The 14,267-nt window shown below is 42.1% G+C and overlaps 1 protein-coding gene across 1 annotated transcript in view; it reads right to left on the bottom strand.

Moving 5' to 3' along the window:
• Positions 1 to 14,267, bottom strand: part of LOC131573579 (stabilin-2-like) — a 72,633-nt gene that overhangs the window by 49,584 nt on the left and 8,782 nt on the right. The window contains exons 6-16 of the mRNA XM_058827658.1: positions 12,672 to 12,767; positions 12,426 to 12,551; positions 10,801 to 10,997; positions 9,922 to 10,055; positions 5,838 to 5,971; positions 4,228 to 4,310; positions 3,442 to 3,591; positions 2,053 to 2,196; positions 1,205 to 1,267; positions 993 to 1,112; positions 298 to 351 (exon numbers count right to left, since the gene is read on the bottom strand). Of these exons, the coding sequence (XP_058683641.1) occupies positions 298 to 351; positions 993 to 1,112; positions 1,205 to 1,267; positions 2,053 to 2,196; positions 3,442 to 3,591; positions 4,228 to 4,310; positions 5,838 to 5,971; positions 9,922 to 10,055; positions 10,801 to 10,997; positions 12,426 to 12,551; positions 12,672 to 12,767 (1,301 nt within the window). The remainder of the gene's footprint in view (positions 1 to 297; positions 352 to 992; positions 1,113 to 1,204; positions 1,268 to 2,052; positions 2,197 to 3,441; positions 3,592 to 4,227; positions 4,311 to 5,837; positions 5,972 to 9,921; positions 10,056 to 10,800; positions 10,998 to 12,425; positions 12,552 to 12,671; positions 12,768 to 14,267) is intronic.

The following is a 14,267-nucleotide window of genomic DNA, read 5'->3' as shown; positions in this document are numbered from 1 at the left end:
TGATATAAACAGAGCCTTTCATTAAGGATGCAGTCACTTCTTTCCTTCCTTCCCCACAACAGAGACTGAGGTGGGAATGAACTTGCCTCCAGGGAAAACAGAGGGCTTGCTTAGAGGATGAAAAAGCCAGCTCTTTCTGAAAAACAGAAGACTGATTTTAGCAGAAAAGGCTCAGAGACAGCTTGATTTCAATGGCAGTAAGTCCTTTTCCTGCTGCTCATGCCTGCAGTCCTGAAAATACCCCCTGACAGTGGCTCTTGCTCTTACACTCTGGGCTGGCAAAGCAGCTGTGCTCACCTCAGTGTTGGAGACAATGTGATATCGGACCAGCTCCAGCAGCTTCCAGGAGCCCTGCCAGTGCAGAAAAGAGGCTGTTTTAGCCCAAAATGAGCCTCAGAAATCCAGTCTGGCTTGTTGAGTGGACATGGGGATGAGAACAGCATCCCAGGCTGGTGCACCAGAAACCTCTAGGTCAGCGGTGGTGCTGAGCTTGTGGCAGGCACCCTGGCATTCTCCATGCCCTCACCCCACACCACATTTTATTCTGATATGGGCCTTCCATGACATGCAGGTGTGCTGGGACAGCAGGAGGTATCCAGGGGACAGGACACCGGTATCCACCTCCTGGGACCCCATCAGCAGGGACTCCCATCCAGCCGAGCCCTTGTGGCAGCTGCTTCCCTTGACTGTTCCTACCAAGGGTGGTGCATTTCAGGAGAGGTTTTGGGGCTGTGCCATGTAGCTGTCCAGCCTGAAGTCTGGACAAAAACAGAGGTTTGGGGGCCTGGTGTGGAGGAACATCATCCCGGAATGTGATGGGAGATCCCAGATCCTCTTCCTCTCTAGCTGATGTCTTGATCCTTAGCTGCTGGGGATGGCTTTCTGCCTTGATCATAGGAGCTAATTTAGATGAACACTGCACAATGCATGTATGCATCTCCTATCTGTCTATCTATCACCTGAGACAGGTTTGCCTTATAGAAAGATTGTACCTCTGCAGAAAGCAGGTAATCCAGAACCTCAGCTTTTATGTTACTCAGAGCCTTGTTACTTGGAACAAAGACAGTGTAAGGCTGGCTGTCCTGCTGTAAATCCATTCCCAGGCCAGTTTTCTGTTTTGGTTTAAAAATAAAAGTGAAATTGCATATTAATGTCAAAGAACATCTGAAAGTAGCTTTATGTAATTGCTTTTCTGGGTTCTTACCTCTATCAAAGATGTAAATTGGCTGTATCTCCCATTAGCTTGAAGTACTGACATTATGGTTTTCTGAAATAGGATACAAGTAAGATTTTTTTGTAACTTGGAACATGAAATAAACACCAGTCTTATGAGACATTTCTTGACTTACTGTATGACTGTTAGCTGTTACAGGTTGAATATGTTTCATTTGGGGGGATGGTGGTGCTTGGAAATGACAGAGATGGCAGCACTTTTTTCCTGGTGCTATGCTGGTTTATAGTTAGATTTTGTCATTGTCCTGAAATACTGGGTGGTGGCACAGATGTGTGTGTATGGGGAAAAGGTTTTTACCACTTCATCCCCACTAAAAAGAGGTGGAAGAGTAAAATGTTTGAAAAATGCAGCATAAGGAAGAGAATTTTTAAGCAAGCATGATAAACTGGGCATCAAAAAACCCAAAGCATTTAAAAGCACCTTTTTTTTTTTTTTTTTTTAAATATTAGTCTTTTGGGGGGAGGAATTGAAACTTTGAATACAAGTCTTGCCTGGTATCTGTACAGATGTTCCTCCTTTTAGTATGTGATTCTGGAATTCAGTGAAATTCACCAACCATGACTGCCAATTTTCCAAGGAGCCACTCAGATACAGTGAGAACATCCAAACCCTCTATGGACCAGCTTGGCAGAAGCTGAATGCCTGTTTTCTGTGGAAACTGTGTCATTACCTTTCAACTTTGAATATTGTTCTGTGAGCTGCTGTGCAATGGCTCAGTAGAGTTTGTTTAGTTTCTGTCAGTCATCCTTCACATTCACTTAATGTGAAACAATTTTAAGAGAAAGTTTGATATTGTATGTATATAACTTATGCCTCACCTCTTTGCTGCTCTCAAATGTTGGCTCCACGCTGTCCATGGCTTTGTCAATAATGTGCAAAATTCCATTGGAAGCAATAATATCTCCCTGCAAAATTTTTCCTTTCCTCCTTCCTCCTTGGATTCTAATCCTTAACTGATTGTCCTGAAAGAAGCCAGGCAATGGATAGTGAATTCTTTATTATGAAATGATAGCAGAGTGAGTACAGAGGTTGATTGTACTCTAAGACCCCCTCCAGTTGCCAACACCTGAGCATTTTAAATCTGGGGAGGCTAAAGATTGCTTCCAATGCTTATCAAGGAAATGGAAAACAACCCTGTTGGATCAGGACCATATTCTTTTGCTTCAGGACAGCAAAATTCAGAAGAGAAACAGAGACAGGCTCTGAGGGGAATTCAGTGTACCTGAGAGTGGTATGGTGACTGCCAGCAATAAAAATCTGTCAGGAAATGATTTAAAATATTGTTGTACTGAAAAGGTCAGCTCCTATAATCTTATGGCACTCCAACCCATTTCCTTATATTCTATGTATATTTAAAACAACAAAATGTTGCTGATTATGCACTGTACTGAAGCCTTCAGGAAACAAACAGGGCTCAGACAGCAAGGATATTTTCCTGTTACAAGTGGAGTGTGTACTCACTGAACATACAAAGCAGATATCTCTGCTCAGATGCCACTGATCTAATGCAAAACATGAGAAGTACTTGATTTCAGCCTCCACGTAGGCCCAATCCATCAAGAGACACATAATGGACCAAGAACAATAATTTCAGATTATAAAATCCAGTATATCATCCATAGAGAACAAGTTTTTGTAAGTGTGGAATCAGACTGCCCTGATGTTTACTGACATTAGATGATCTGGGCTAACGATGAACTTTGCTAGGTATTTTTCCATCTGCTGCATTGTTCCAAGGCTGCTGATGCTCAGTGGGAGGTGGGATCTGCAGCTCGTTCAGTGCTTGCTCCATGTGAGCAGTATTCACAGCTTTCCAGCACAAACTCTGGGCTTCTTTCTCTCCCTGACACCTCTTACTTGACCTGGGCTCTCTTCACGCCTCTCCCCTGCCCCCCCCAGCTGTGTTGGTCGTACCTGCAGATTTAAGAGAACTTCATTTCAGCAAACATTTTAGACCAGTCTGTGTTAGTCTGCCAAGTCACTCAGTGCTGATACCTGTCTAAAAGTAACTTTTCTTTTTCCTCTGGTTTTAGTGGGAACTTTGGTGCCAGTGAGGTTTCAAGTTCGACTTGTGGCTACAGCTGTGGTTTTTCATAATCCAACAGTTATATTCACCTTGATGTCTCCCTGCAGAAAGAGCTTTCCTAATCCTTGTGGAGGGAACAGACAGCACAATTCTTGCTGTGGGAGGATGAAAGGCCACTTACCTTTTCTCCCTTTGACATCTCTCCTGACTTGCCAGTCAAAGTATATATTACATTAGCATTATTCAAGCTACTGGTGTTCAGTTGACCTGCAATAACATGGAGTTTAACGAAGTACTGGGCTTTCTGTTTATTTTGAAGAAGATCCTTTATCTAGAAAAGCAGAGGAACAGAGATTAATTTCAATGCAGCCTTCATCTAAAAAAAAAATACATTAATGGTGAATTCTTTTTTGTTCCCTTCAGTTGTTACATTCTGAAATTACATATTTTACCCTAGAGTGAGGTGGTGGAGTCTGAAAAAAGTGGAGGCTTCTCTTGGATTCTGTTCAGCTCACATTGTATCCTTATGTCCCTGCATGAGCAGTTGGTACCTCCAGAATTGTCCTGATGTCAGTGGAAGGTGTTACCTACATGTCAGTCTCTGTTTTTTATCACTAAAGCCCTTTTTTTATCCCCCCTTATGTAAAAGGTGACCTGAAGGCCTGGCTGCTGACAATTCAGATCTTAGTTCAGCCCCTGTCTCAACTGAGCAAAAAGACTTTGAGCACAATGATGTAAGACAATCCAAAACTTGAGGTGTGACAGTGTTCTACCTTAACTTAACAAATTATTTTGTTTTTCTTTCAAGTGGGAAAAACGCAGTCTGTGGCCCCTAGATTTAAGTGTGACCAGAAGTGTACTGGAGAAAATTATCTGTATCTGCTGAATCAAAACACTTACAGTACAGATGAGATTTCTGCAGAACTCAAATCCCCCCGATGTGAAACCTTTTCTCTTGTTTACTTACATTTGTACCTTTGAGTCCCTTGTTCGTTGGAACAAGCACAGTAAATGGTCCCAGAGTGCTCAGCTGCCATTCATAGGTATTTTCTTATGAGAAGAGGGAATAAAAAAAATTTAAATGCCTATTGAAAAGCTTATTCGACAAAGAGACTGTGCAAAGCTGAGAGAATAAGCAATGATACTATCTGATTATTAGATATTAATTTAAGATTTGATTGTCCAAGTCATTAAAAGATGAGAGACAGATGGGATGTGGAATCCAGGTGCTGCTGCATATTTGACACAAAATGAGACAAAATGTTCAGGATGCCTCTGCCAGCCTGGATTCTGTGGCAAGCAGGCCAGAGCAAGAGCACAAACCCAGCAGTTTCTTTGGAGATGTGTCCTTACAGAAAGACAGCCTTCTGCTCTAAATCAATTCCGTCTCTATGGGGTGGGAAATATGCTGCTGATAACCTGCTGGTACTGCAAATATCAGCAAACACATGACTGGTAATCAAAACTGATGCACTAAAAGTTAATTAGAATTCATTTACTGCCCAGAGGCTGTTTCTGTATCCAAGACAGCAGCATGAGAGAGCACTGGTTCTGCAGCTGAAGGCATTAAATATTTCTGATATTCAGCTCTTTTTCCAGAGGTATAGAATCAGAACTGTAAAAATCTTTACAGTTGTTACACGTGTATTGTACAGAGAATGTAACTCAAAATTAATATGCTATCCCACAAAACATCTATAAATTCTTAACTTTTGAAAGACATCAGTGTGGAGTGAACATATTGTAAGATAATCTGTGTGTTAATGCATCTTTGTAGCTTCTGGCTAGTAGATCATATGGTACATTTATGTCCAAAACTTAACTGAAGAACATAAAATGTGGGTTGTTGTTAACTCAGCACGCTGAGGAGAAATGCATAGAGAAACTGCGACTGAACTCTCAGTGCTGGGCCAATGGATATTGATCTTCAGTGCTGAGTATGAAAGTCACTGCCAGGTTTTGACCTTGGCCAGCTATGGGGGATTCTTATTCTGTTCTGTTCAGGAATTCATGGTCTTTATTTTAATTGCTGGGCTCTGTGTGACGGAGAAAATTATATTTAACAGAAGATTTTTTTTCCCCCCCCATATTTACAAGTTTAAGTCAAAGATCCAGCTCAGTTCTAGCAGTGTTTGTCCATAGCTCAAATTTTTGGCCATAGAGAAGATGATGAAGGCTGTTAGTTTGTTCAGTTCACAAGGTATCTGGGAATGCCAGTGTTTATGATGGACTAGTGTGTGTCATGCCAGACCAAATCTCATTTGTCCAAAACAGTGGGGGCAGGGAGAAGTGGGGCAACTCTACTTGTTACACCGTGGGGCGAAACTCGCTGTTGATAATGGTGTGTGAGGGGTTGTGGACACATGTTTAGCACTTCTGCCTGGAAGTTCTTGCAGACTGCATTCATGGTGTGAGGAGCAGAGCAGCTTTAGATGGTCTGAGGGACTTTGCAGGGAGGGCACGTGTGCTGTGTCGCTCTGTGGGTGGCACTTTGCTGTAGCAGGGGGTGTGGGGGGAAGTCAGGGCAGGATCAGCCCCCTGGGCAGGAGCTGGCTCCTCTGGTGTGTGGTTACTCACCCATGAGCCAGAGGCTGGATGTCAGCTTGCCCTGCCACTGTCCCCCCACTTCTGCATTCAGCTCTTGGAGGCGCTCCATGATGTTCCCATAGCACACAAACCCGTTCCCCACGGAGCCTCCCTGGCACGTGCACCTGTGAAAGGATTGGGATTTTTAGCTGTGGCTCGCAATAAAATGGCACCAGGTGTTACCTACTGCTTCTCTGAAGGCATTTTCAGGAAGCACCAGTGCATTGCAGTTAGTTCTTTGCTTCTGCATGCTGTGAAGTGTGTCAGTGTGTGGGGCAGCCTGATGGATCCTTGCTGATGTGGTGGTCTCTTGTTAGCTGGGTCAGGAGACAGTGGTGTCTGTCTTGCAGGACCTCTGAATAAAGGCTATGTGCAGCCTCCGGTCCCAAAATGTGGTTGCTGGAGCCCAGAAATCCACTGAACCTGCCTGTCTGTGGGTGAGGATAAATGTGTTGAGTGGGACTCTTGCAGCAGGGAGTCTACTTTGTGAAGACCTCACTTGTGTCATGGGGTTTGGCAGGATTAATGGTAGTTATGGGAGTGATAGCAGCTCATCAGCCCTTGGAATAGCTGCATGGGTTTTGTAGAAAAAGTTTTTTCCTTTCAGCAAAGCAAAGGGGTGGTTTGTTACCCTGACCTTTAACTAATGCCACCATTTTGGGCAGTAATACTTGTACTTTTAATATTATTTCTTTTATCTGCTGCAGCACAAAATCTCATGCTTTTTCAGATGTGTTGCTGTTTCAGGTGTGTTGCTGCTGTCTCTCTTCTGGAAACAGCATCTTGTATCTAACACCTTGTCTGTCTCCTGGGGACTCCAGCCCGAGAGAGGTGCCAGTGATGTGTGCCTGACCCAGTCCTCTGCATATCTAAAGCAGACTCAGGTCACAGTGCCCATGAGATGGACAGACAGACACTGGATTTAATAGCACCCTTCCCAATTAAGTCTGCAGCATGTTCAGTATTCATACAAGCGCTATCCACAATGATTCATCTCTCTGGATATTTTTTCCTAATGGCAGCACTAGAGAAGGAACATCACATCAGCAAAAGATGCCCTTTCTGTAATTATCATTTGCATGTGCTGGTTGTTAGAAACACACACCTGCCACTAACACCCCACAGCAGTGGCAGCCTGATGCCAGACCATCTCTTTTTTCCCCATGTATGGTCTCTTCTGTAGCTGTTTCTCTGGTGACAGCAATATTATTTGAAAGTCCCCTCAAGCCCCTGCAATCTGGGGAGCTGCACGCAGGCTCAGAGGAATGCTGAGATTTTGGCCAAGACTCTCAAGCTTTGACTCTGATCCTGGGTAAAAATGGCAGCCTAAAAGCATCCTAAATTTTAGGATGCTATTCTGAGGGTTTATCCACTTCTTTTTAAGGGGATCTCTTGAGCAGAGGGAGTATGACTGTGGAGCCTGGATGAAGGGTTTACAGCTGGGAGTGAAGAACAGCTGCTCCTTGGGTGCTGATCCGTTTTTCTGGTGGGGCAAATATTGCTGAATTGATGTAGGCAGGTCCCTTGCACTTCTGAACAGAGAAGAAAAAAACTGAGGCTTCAAAGGAGCTGAGAAATAGCATAGTAGAAAAAAGGAACTACCCTTGAAATATGGCACAAACCAGATGCAGGTTTCAAAATAAAGCTCTCCTCACTTTTTCATCCAATGCTCATAAAGAAGCAGGTGGTTAAACATAATAATTTTTTGGCTATCATTTCTGGGGGCACAGTGAACTGCAGAAATGCCTGCATAGTTTGAAACTTCTCTCCTGAGGACAATATTGCTCATGACTGAGTGGACATCCAGGTAACATAGTTTGGATTTGTGTGCCAAAGGAAAGCATTGAACAATTACAGATTAGCACCTATTGCATGGGATCAAACCCTTCAACCTGCCTGTTTCCTCACTCCTTCTGATGAAGAATTGACTTGCTGTGGCTGAGCATGGGGAAGACCAGCAGAACTAAAAAAGATGAGAACTGTCACCACTTCGGCTTACTCCATCTCTCTGGAAGAGGAAAGCTCAGCTTTCTGTCTCCATTTTACCAAACCCCTCTGTAATAGAGTTTTGGTTTATGAAGCTACTAATTTCTACATTGAAGACCTAGAGGAAAAATAAGAGTGGGATTAGGAGAGAAAATAATAGAGTTTAAACTGATGGTAAGGCAGCTCTCCTTGGAAACCAGAGAGGTTATGATCTAATATGCAGGGAAATCTGCACTGGTTGGAGCTTCATAGCTTCTGGGCAAGGCTGAACATGATTACTGTACTAAAGCAACACTGCAGAAAGTGTCAGCACCCACTCAGGAAAGACCTACGTGGGAACATAAGACAGAGGCAATTGTGATTTTTGAGGAGGTTGCTGTGTAATGCTCACAAATCAAATGTTTGGGTTTTTTCCATCTTTGCCTGTATGAGAGTTTCATCCTGTACAAATAATTTGGTTCTGGAGAAAGTAGAACTGTCTCTGTGGGGAAAGCTAATAGCACAACTGTATCCTTAAAAAAACCAAACCGAAACAAAAATACAAAGGAAGCACTGCAGTTTTGTGGCCTCTGTTATAACTCTGTGTTTTAGAAAATAAACAAACCAAACCCAACCAGAAAAGCCCTCCAATATGCATTTAAAATCTGAGATGCAACCAAAATAATCTGTCACTTACCAGGATCTATTTATTGTGCCCACATTTACAAATCAACACTTTTCTTTGTAAAGTTCCTCTTTCCTAAATTGATTTTCCTTAGCTCAAGTTTTATTTCAATCTCACTCCATTCTTTGGTACTTTTTTCCCATTAAATATCATTAAATGAATGATGTGCAGAGAATTTTTATTTTTCTTTTCCATCCCCAGTAATAAATTTTTCATTTTCCCATTCTAAAATTTTTAAAGCTTTCTCAGCTTTCAAAAATTTACAGTGGTGAAACAGAGACCAATTAGGAAAAAAGGCTCCTGATTGGGAATTTTATTTCAAAATTCCAGCTGATGTTGTGCAGCATGGTAGTACTCTACACTAAGTGTTGTGTGGGTCTATAGCAAGCAGTCTGAGTAGCACACTATGCTGTAGAAGAGAACTAGGGGATAAATTGGTTTGAAATGCACAATAGCTTATGCAGAAGTGATGCTGATATTATCCTGTAAGGGAAAGCTGCATGATGGCACAAGGACTGGCAATAAGGGCCCTCTCCTGAGTGAGTGCTTTCGTCTGCAGATCTATGTGATTACTTGTTCCTAACTTACAATGAATGGCTGATGTTGTCTTTCCTGTACAAGCTCACAACTCCCAAAAACTGTTATTTCAGTCACAACTCTTTAACCCAGTATGTGGCATCACTGAGCTATAGAAACACAGAAGCCAAATTCTGGGGTTTAAGAGAGGGCTTTGTAGAGTTCAGTGCCATTTGTGCCTTTTTCCTAACATCCATGTAGCATATTTCTGCACAGAAAAAGCCAAGTCTGCCAGAGGTTTTGCAGTTTCCCACCTGCTTGGCTCGAGGTTTTAAGGAATCTGCTAGGGTTGGTGTTGCTTGCACAGCTTGGGGGGCAGATTCCCTGGCTGTATCTGTATTAGGGTATTCAGGAGAGGTAGGGCTTCAGTGCTATCCCATAATTAATGCTGATTAATTTTCAGCATGCTGCCTGGCATGTTTCTGGCCCACACCAAGTAACAGTTTTCCCTGGAAGTGCTCAGGCACAGTTGAAGGGATAGCATGTGCCAGGGACTGCTGCCAAGAGGCAGTTACTATGTTTTGGAAGAGACTTTAGCTGTGAGACAGACAATGCTGCTTGCCCTGAGGAAGAGAAAAGAGGCTTTGGTCCCTTTTATTTACTAGTGTAGAAATGACTTGTGAGTGCTTTAAAAATAAAACTCAATAGGTATTAGCAAATGGCCTGATGAAATCTAACACTATGTTAATTGTCTGACCCTAACCCCATTAAATCTTGTGATTTGTCCTTGATAAAGAAGTCATTAAAGATAACTCCAGGAGGTGTCCATCCACAGGATTTGTTTTAGCAGACCATTTACTAGGGAAGGAAGGAGAAGCTGTGAAACTTTTCATAAGCAAAAAGACTCACATAGTCTGTCCCGGTGCAACTGTTGAGCATTTGGCTTTTTTGTGGCAGGTGTTGTTTGTTTCACAGCTGTCCTTCATGCTGCAGCCTTTCCCAGGTACAAAGTTGGTATAATGCTCCTTGCATTCACAGTGGGACTAAATCAGAAGGATGTGAGAAGGGAGAGAAAATTAGGCATGTACAAACTTTGGATTTCAGCATAATTTTAGGAACTAGCTTGAACACTTAAGTAAGTGTCTTACTTAATCACCTGGTGAGTTCAGACACAAATATGGAGACTACATTTGTACACACTAGCCTGTGTTTCAGCCACGTGCACTTCACTGAGGGATGACTATGAGCTGCAAAACAAGCCTGAATGATCAAATCCCTTCTTGGATCTTCAGGGTGTCAAAGCAAACCAGGCCTTTTGAAGTTTCGCTTTTTTGCTGGTCTGAGTTTTACACACAGAAATTGGAGCAAGTCCTAACATTGTGAATAATATACAGTCTTTGTAAAGTGCTGTTCACTGATTCTTTTCAAAGGCTCAGATTGCTTTTCCTAAATGAACTAAATTTAGACATGTATATGTGGTACCAGTATAAGGACCCTTCTGGTCCTACGAGTCCCCTGTGGTCAGAGAGACAAAATTTAACTGGGAGAAGATTTATTTCAATGCCTCCATTTTGGGGAGGCAAATCAGAGCCAAAACAGTCCCAGAAAAAAACAACACTATTGCCATTCTTATTTTCAGAGGGGAGCTAAAAGGACTCCCTCCTGGTCAACAGCAGGGCTTATGGTAAAGCTGGAAACAGTGTTTGATTTCCTTGAGAGCTGCTTCCATACCCTCACACCTTCTTTTTGGAGAGGAAGCATTATTTCTTCCTGGGCAGTTACACTGACCTTTCCTGGACCGTCATAGATGCAAATGCTGGTCTGTGCAGGGCAGCTCCCATGTGCTGCCTGGCAAGGGTCTATGGGCAGGCAGATTTGACCATCCCCTGTGTAACCCTCTCGACAGGTGCATTTGTGCTGGTTTGGCCCGAGGTAAACGCAGTCGGCGTTAGGATTGCAGGCCCTTTTGGAGCACGGGTTGATAGCTTGTGAAAAAAGAAGTGAAGTAAATGAATCATTGCCCACAAATCTGAAATTGAAGACAAGGATTTACCAGAGCACCTCCATGCCAAACAAAGCCTGGGCAGACTAAACTTTTCATAACAGCCAAGTCTGAAGTATTGTGGCTGCATGGAGATGGAAGGGAGGAATGTGTTTATGCTAACGTAGCAACCAACTGTTTGCTTTTGAGCAGAAATGATCTCTTAACTTGGCAAGTTGAGTTATAAACAGATTAAAGCATGTAACGTGCTCATTAAAATATCACAACTATTTCCTTGTTCTCTGGTGGATTTTAACTAGAGAAGGTCAGGTGGGAGGTATAAGGTCTGTGCAAGCTTCAAGCACATGTTAGATCAGTTGGAAAATATTTCTCAATACAATAGGCCTTTGCTGTTTTCTTTCCGGTAGTTAAACAATATAATGTCATCAGTTCAGCTGTATGGAAAACTGTCCAGCAAGTGCTTCAGTCTTCCACACTCTTCTACTTTGAGGATGGCACTAGAAGCTCACTAGTTATTTCCATGAACCATTTTTTTGAGGCAATAGCATTGCTTGTTCTTTTTCAAAATCAAGCAGTGCTTGGAGAGTAACTTCTCACACCTTTGTGTCCAGGTTAGTTTATGGTTAAGCACACACTGTATCTAGAAGATGGCATGTCCTGGACACCTAAAAAGTGGTGCTTCTCACTGTTTTCTCCTCTTTTCCTCCCTTTCTTTCCCCTCAGCTGGGACTGATCTGAGCCAACCTCTTCTAAATTGTGCTTCCAGCATCAGATTAAACAATATTCTTTGTTGCAATTGGTCCAGAAAGAGGAACTGGTATCATAAGACATAAAGTGGCTAGGGAAAAGAAAATCTGGACTCTTATACAGTTAACTTGGACATTCAATGGCAAATTGAGGGGTCTATAAAGACACCTCTAAGGTAGAGTTTACCTCTAGCTGAGATGCTATTAGCTTTGTTTCATGAAAAACAGGAAAGCATAAAACAAACTTTACTTATCTCTATATTTTGTGCTTGCTGATGGAACTGGGCTGCCACATGATGGATTGCCCTTGGTTGATGTTGTTGATTTTTATGGAAGCAAGCTATGAGGCTGAACTGTACCCAGCAGAGGGATATGGCAGCAGTGGATTTGTAAGCACTGACGACCCAGTGTCCACCTTATGTATTTCAAGGGAGTTAACTAGCTTTAGTTTGATTGCACAGACTGTAACTTGTTAGCAATTGGATGGATGGGCTTCTGAAGCACCTTGTAGGATTTTGTTTCATCCTGAAGGAATCTAGTTTGTGCTTTGGGATATGAGCCCAAGAAAAATTAGATGGTGAGATGCGGTTCAAAAGGGCATATCTGAACTATAACACTAATGGTGGCATATTCAAAGAACTGGGGCAGACATGGAAATTACTCACGTTCACATCGTGTACTGTCCCCGTGGAAGTTGGGCAGACACGAGCATTGCAGCTGTCTTCCATCCTCACCCGAGGCCACACACCTGGAGTTTGCAGGGCACCGCAGCGCCTCGCACTCGGCTATGGCTGAGGAACAGAGGGGGACAGGTTAAGCTGCCCTCACTCTGTGAGGCTTTAGGGTTCAGTGTGTGTATTCTACCTGAATCACAGCTGTTGAATACATCTCATATGCAAAATGCCACTTACGCTGATCACAGCGGAGCCCTTTGTATCCAGACAGGCAAGTGCATTTTCCATCCCCTGCAATTCCACCGTTGCAAACTCCATGGACACAGTCACAGACTAGGGGGAGAAATGGATTTGCTTTATGGAATAATAAAGGTGTTTGGAAAGACATCATTAGTGGTTACTCATATCAAGGAATGTCCTGGCCAGCAGCTTTGGCCAAACCAAGCTCTGACCTGACTTGATAGGCCGACTTGATAGGCTTCTGTTACTGAGGTGATCAATACTTGCAGCTGCATACGTCAGTAAATAACACACGAATTTTTGGAGGCTGTTAACAGCCTGGGGTCTGAAAATCTGCAGAACACACACTGTAACCACCAAACTGACTTGCTGCTAATGCCATAAAACTTGTAAAATTTGACAGTCTGAAGTCAAAATTAGATATGCAACACATACCTCTTCAATAACAGTTAAGCTATTATTTGGTTTTGCTTCAGCTCTGTATCTCTCAAGCACCTCAAGAAGAGATGAGTTTTGTGACTTTATTTTTCCCCTCCCTAAACAGAATTTATGTAGATAAAAGCATAATTAATCACTGTGGAGTGATCTCAGGCTTCTTTCTTCCTATAGTCTCTCATTTCTGCTTATATTCTTGTTATAAACCCAAGGACAATAAGCACACAAGATGATGCATTCACAGTCCAGGCAACTGTAAGACCCTTCTATGAATAATTTTTGAGGCCTTAAGTGTACTGCAAAAGCTTTATATTTATAACTGCTTGAATTATGGAAATGATGCTTTTTAAAAAGGCCGTTTAGAGTTACACTTGGAAAAGTCTAAAAGAAGTACAAAACTGTATTGCTGACTTCATTTTTAAGCTGCAGTGATGTAGCATATCCACTTCCTCTTAAAAACATAGCTTGTGTTCATGCAAATCACTTGCACTAATTAATTAATTAATAATTTTCTACCTATGTTAATAAACTTAATATAAAAACCAGGAATGTCTAAGGTATTACACAAAAGCAGCCACAAGTGAACATTATTTATATTTAATTTATTTTAGAACTTGAGGAGGTTCTATTTGAGCTTGGAGGAGTTCAAATATCTGAAAGCTGAAGTGTAAAATATTGCTTAAATTAATGAATAATTGAATCCTCCAGTAACTTCTTGGAAAATAATTACATTTATGATATTAAATTCATTCAAGTACTCTATTTTCATGAAAATGCTGCCTCAGTTACATTTCTATGTATCAACACTGGCATCCAGTGGACAGCGGGTGGAAAAAGGGTCTTTGAGCCAGCAGTGGTGTAGGATTAATGTAAAAAGGCCAACACAGATTATTTAAATTGAGACCATTTGTGACTCCTTAAAATTAACATTTTGTAGATCTTGAGGGAAGAAAAGTATTACTTTGAGATAAACAACGATTACCACTTAAGAGTGACTGTTTTAAAAAAATTTTCAGGGAGTTTTCTGGTTTTTCAGTGTAATTTTCAGCAAGGGTCAGGAAGGTAAAATAGTAGTGATCATTAAGAATCAGGCGAAACTGGAAAATGTTATATGCATGTATACACTCGTAATACATAAACATTTAAAAAAGTGTACAC

The sequence above is a fragment of the Poecile atricapillus genome, chromosome Z (genome assembly GCF_030490865.1).
Source record: "Poecile atricapillus isolate bPoeAtr1 chromosome Z, bPoeAtr1.hap1, whole genome shotgun sequence".
NCBI lineage: Eukaryota > Metazoa > Chordata > Aves > Passeriformes > Paridae > Poecile > Poecile atricapillus.
The sequence above is the reverse complement of the archived record's forward strand: the minus strand, read 5'-3'. Positions and strand labels throughout refer to the sequence as shown.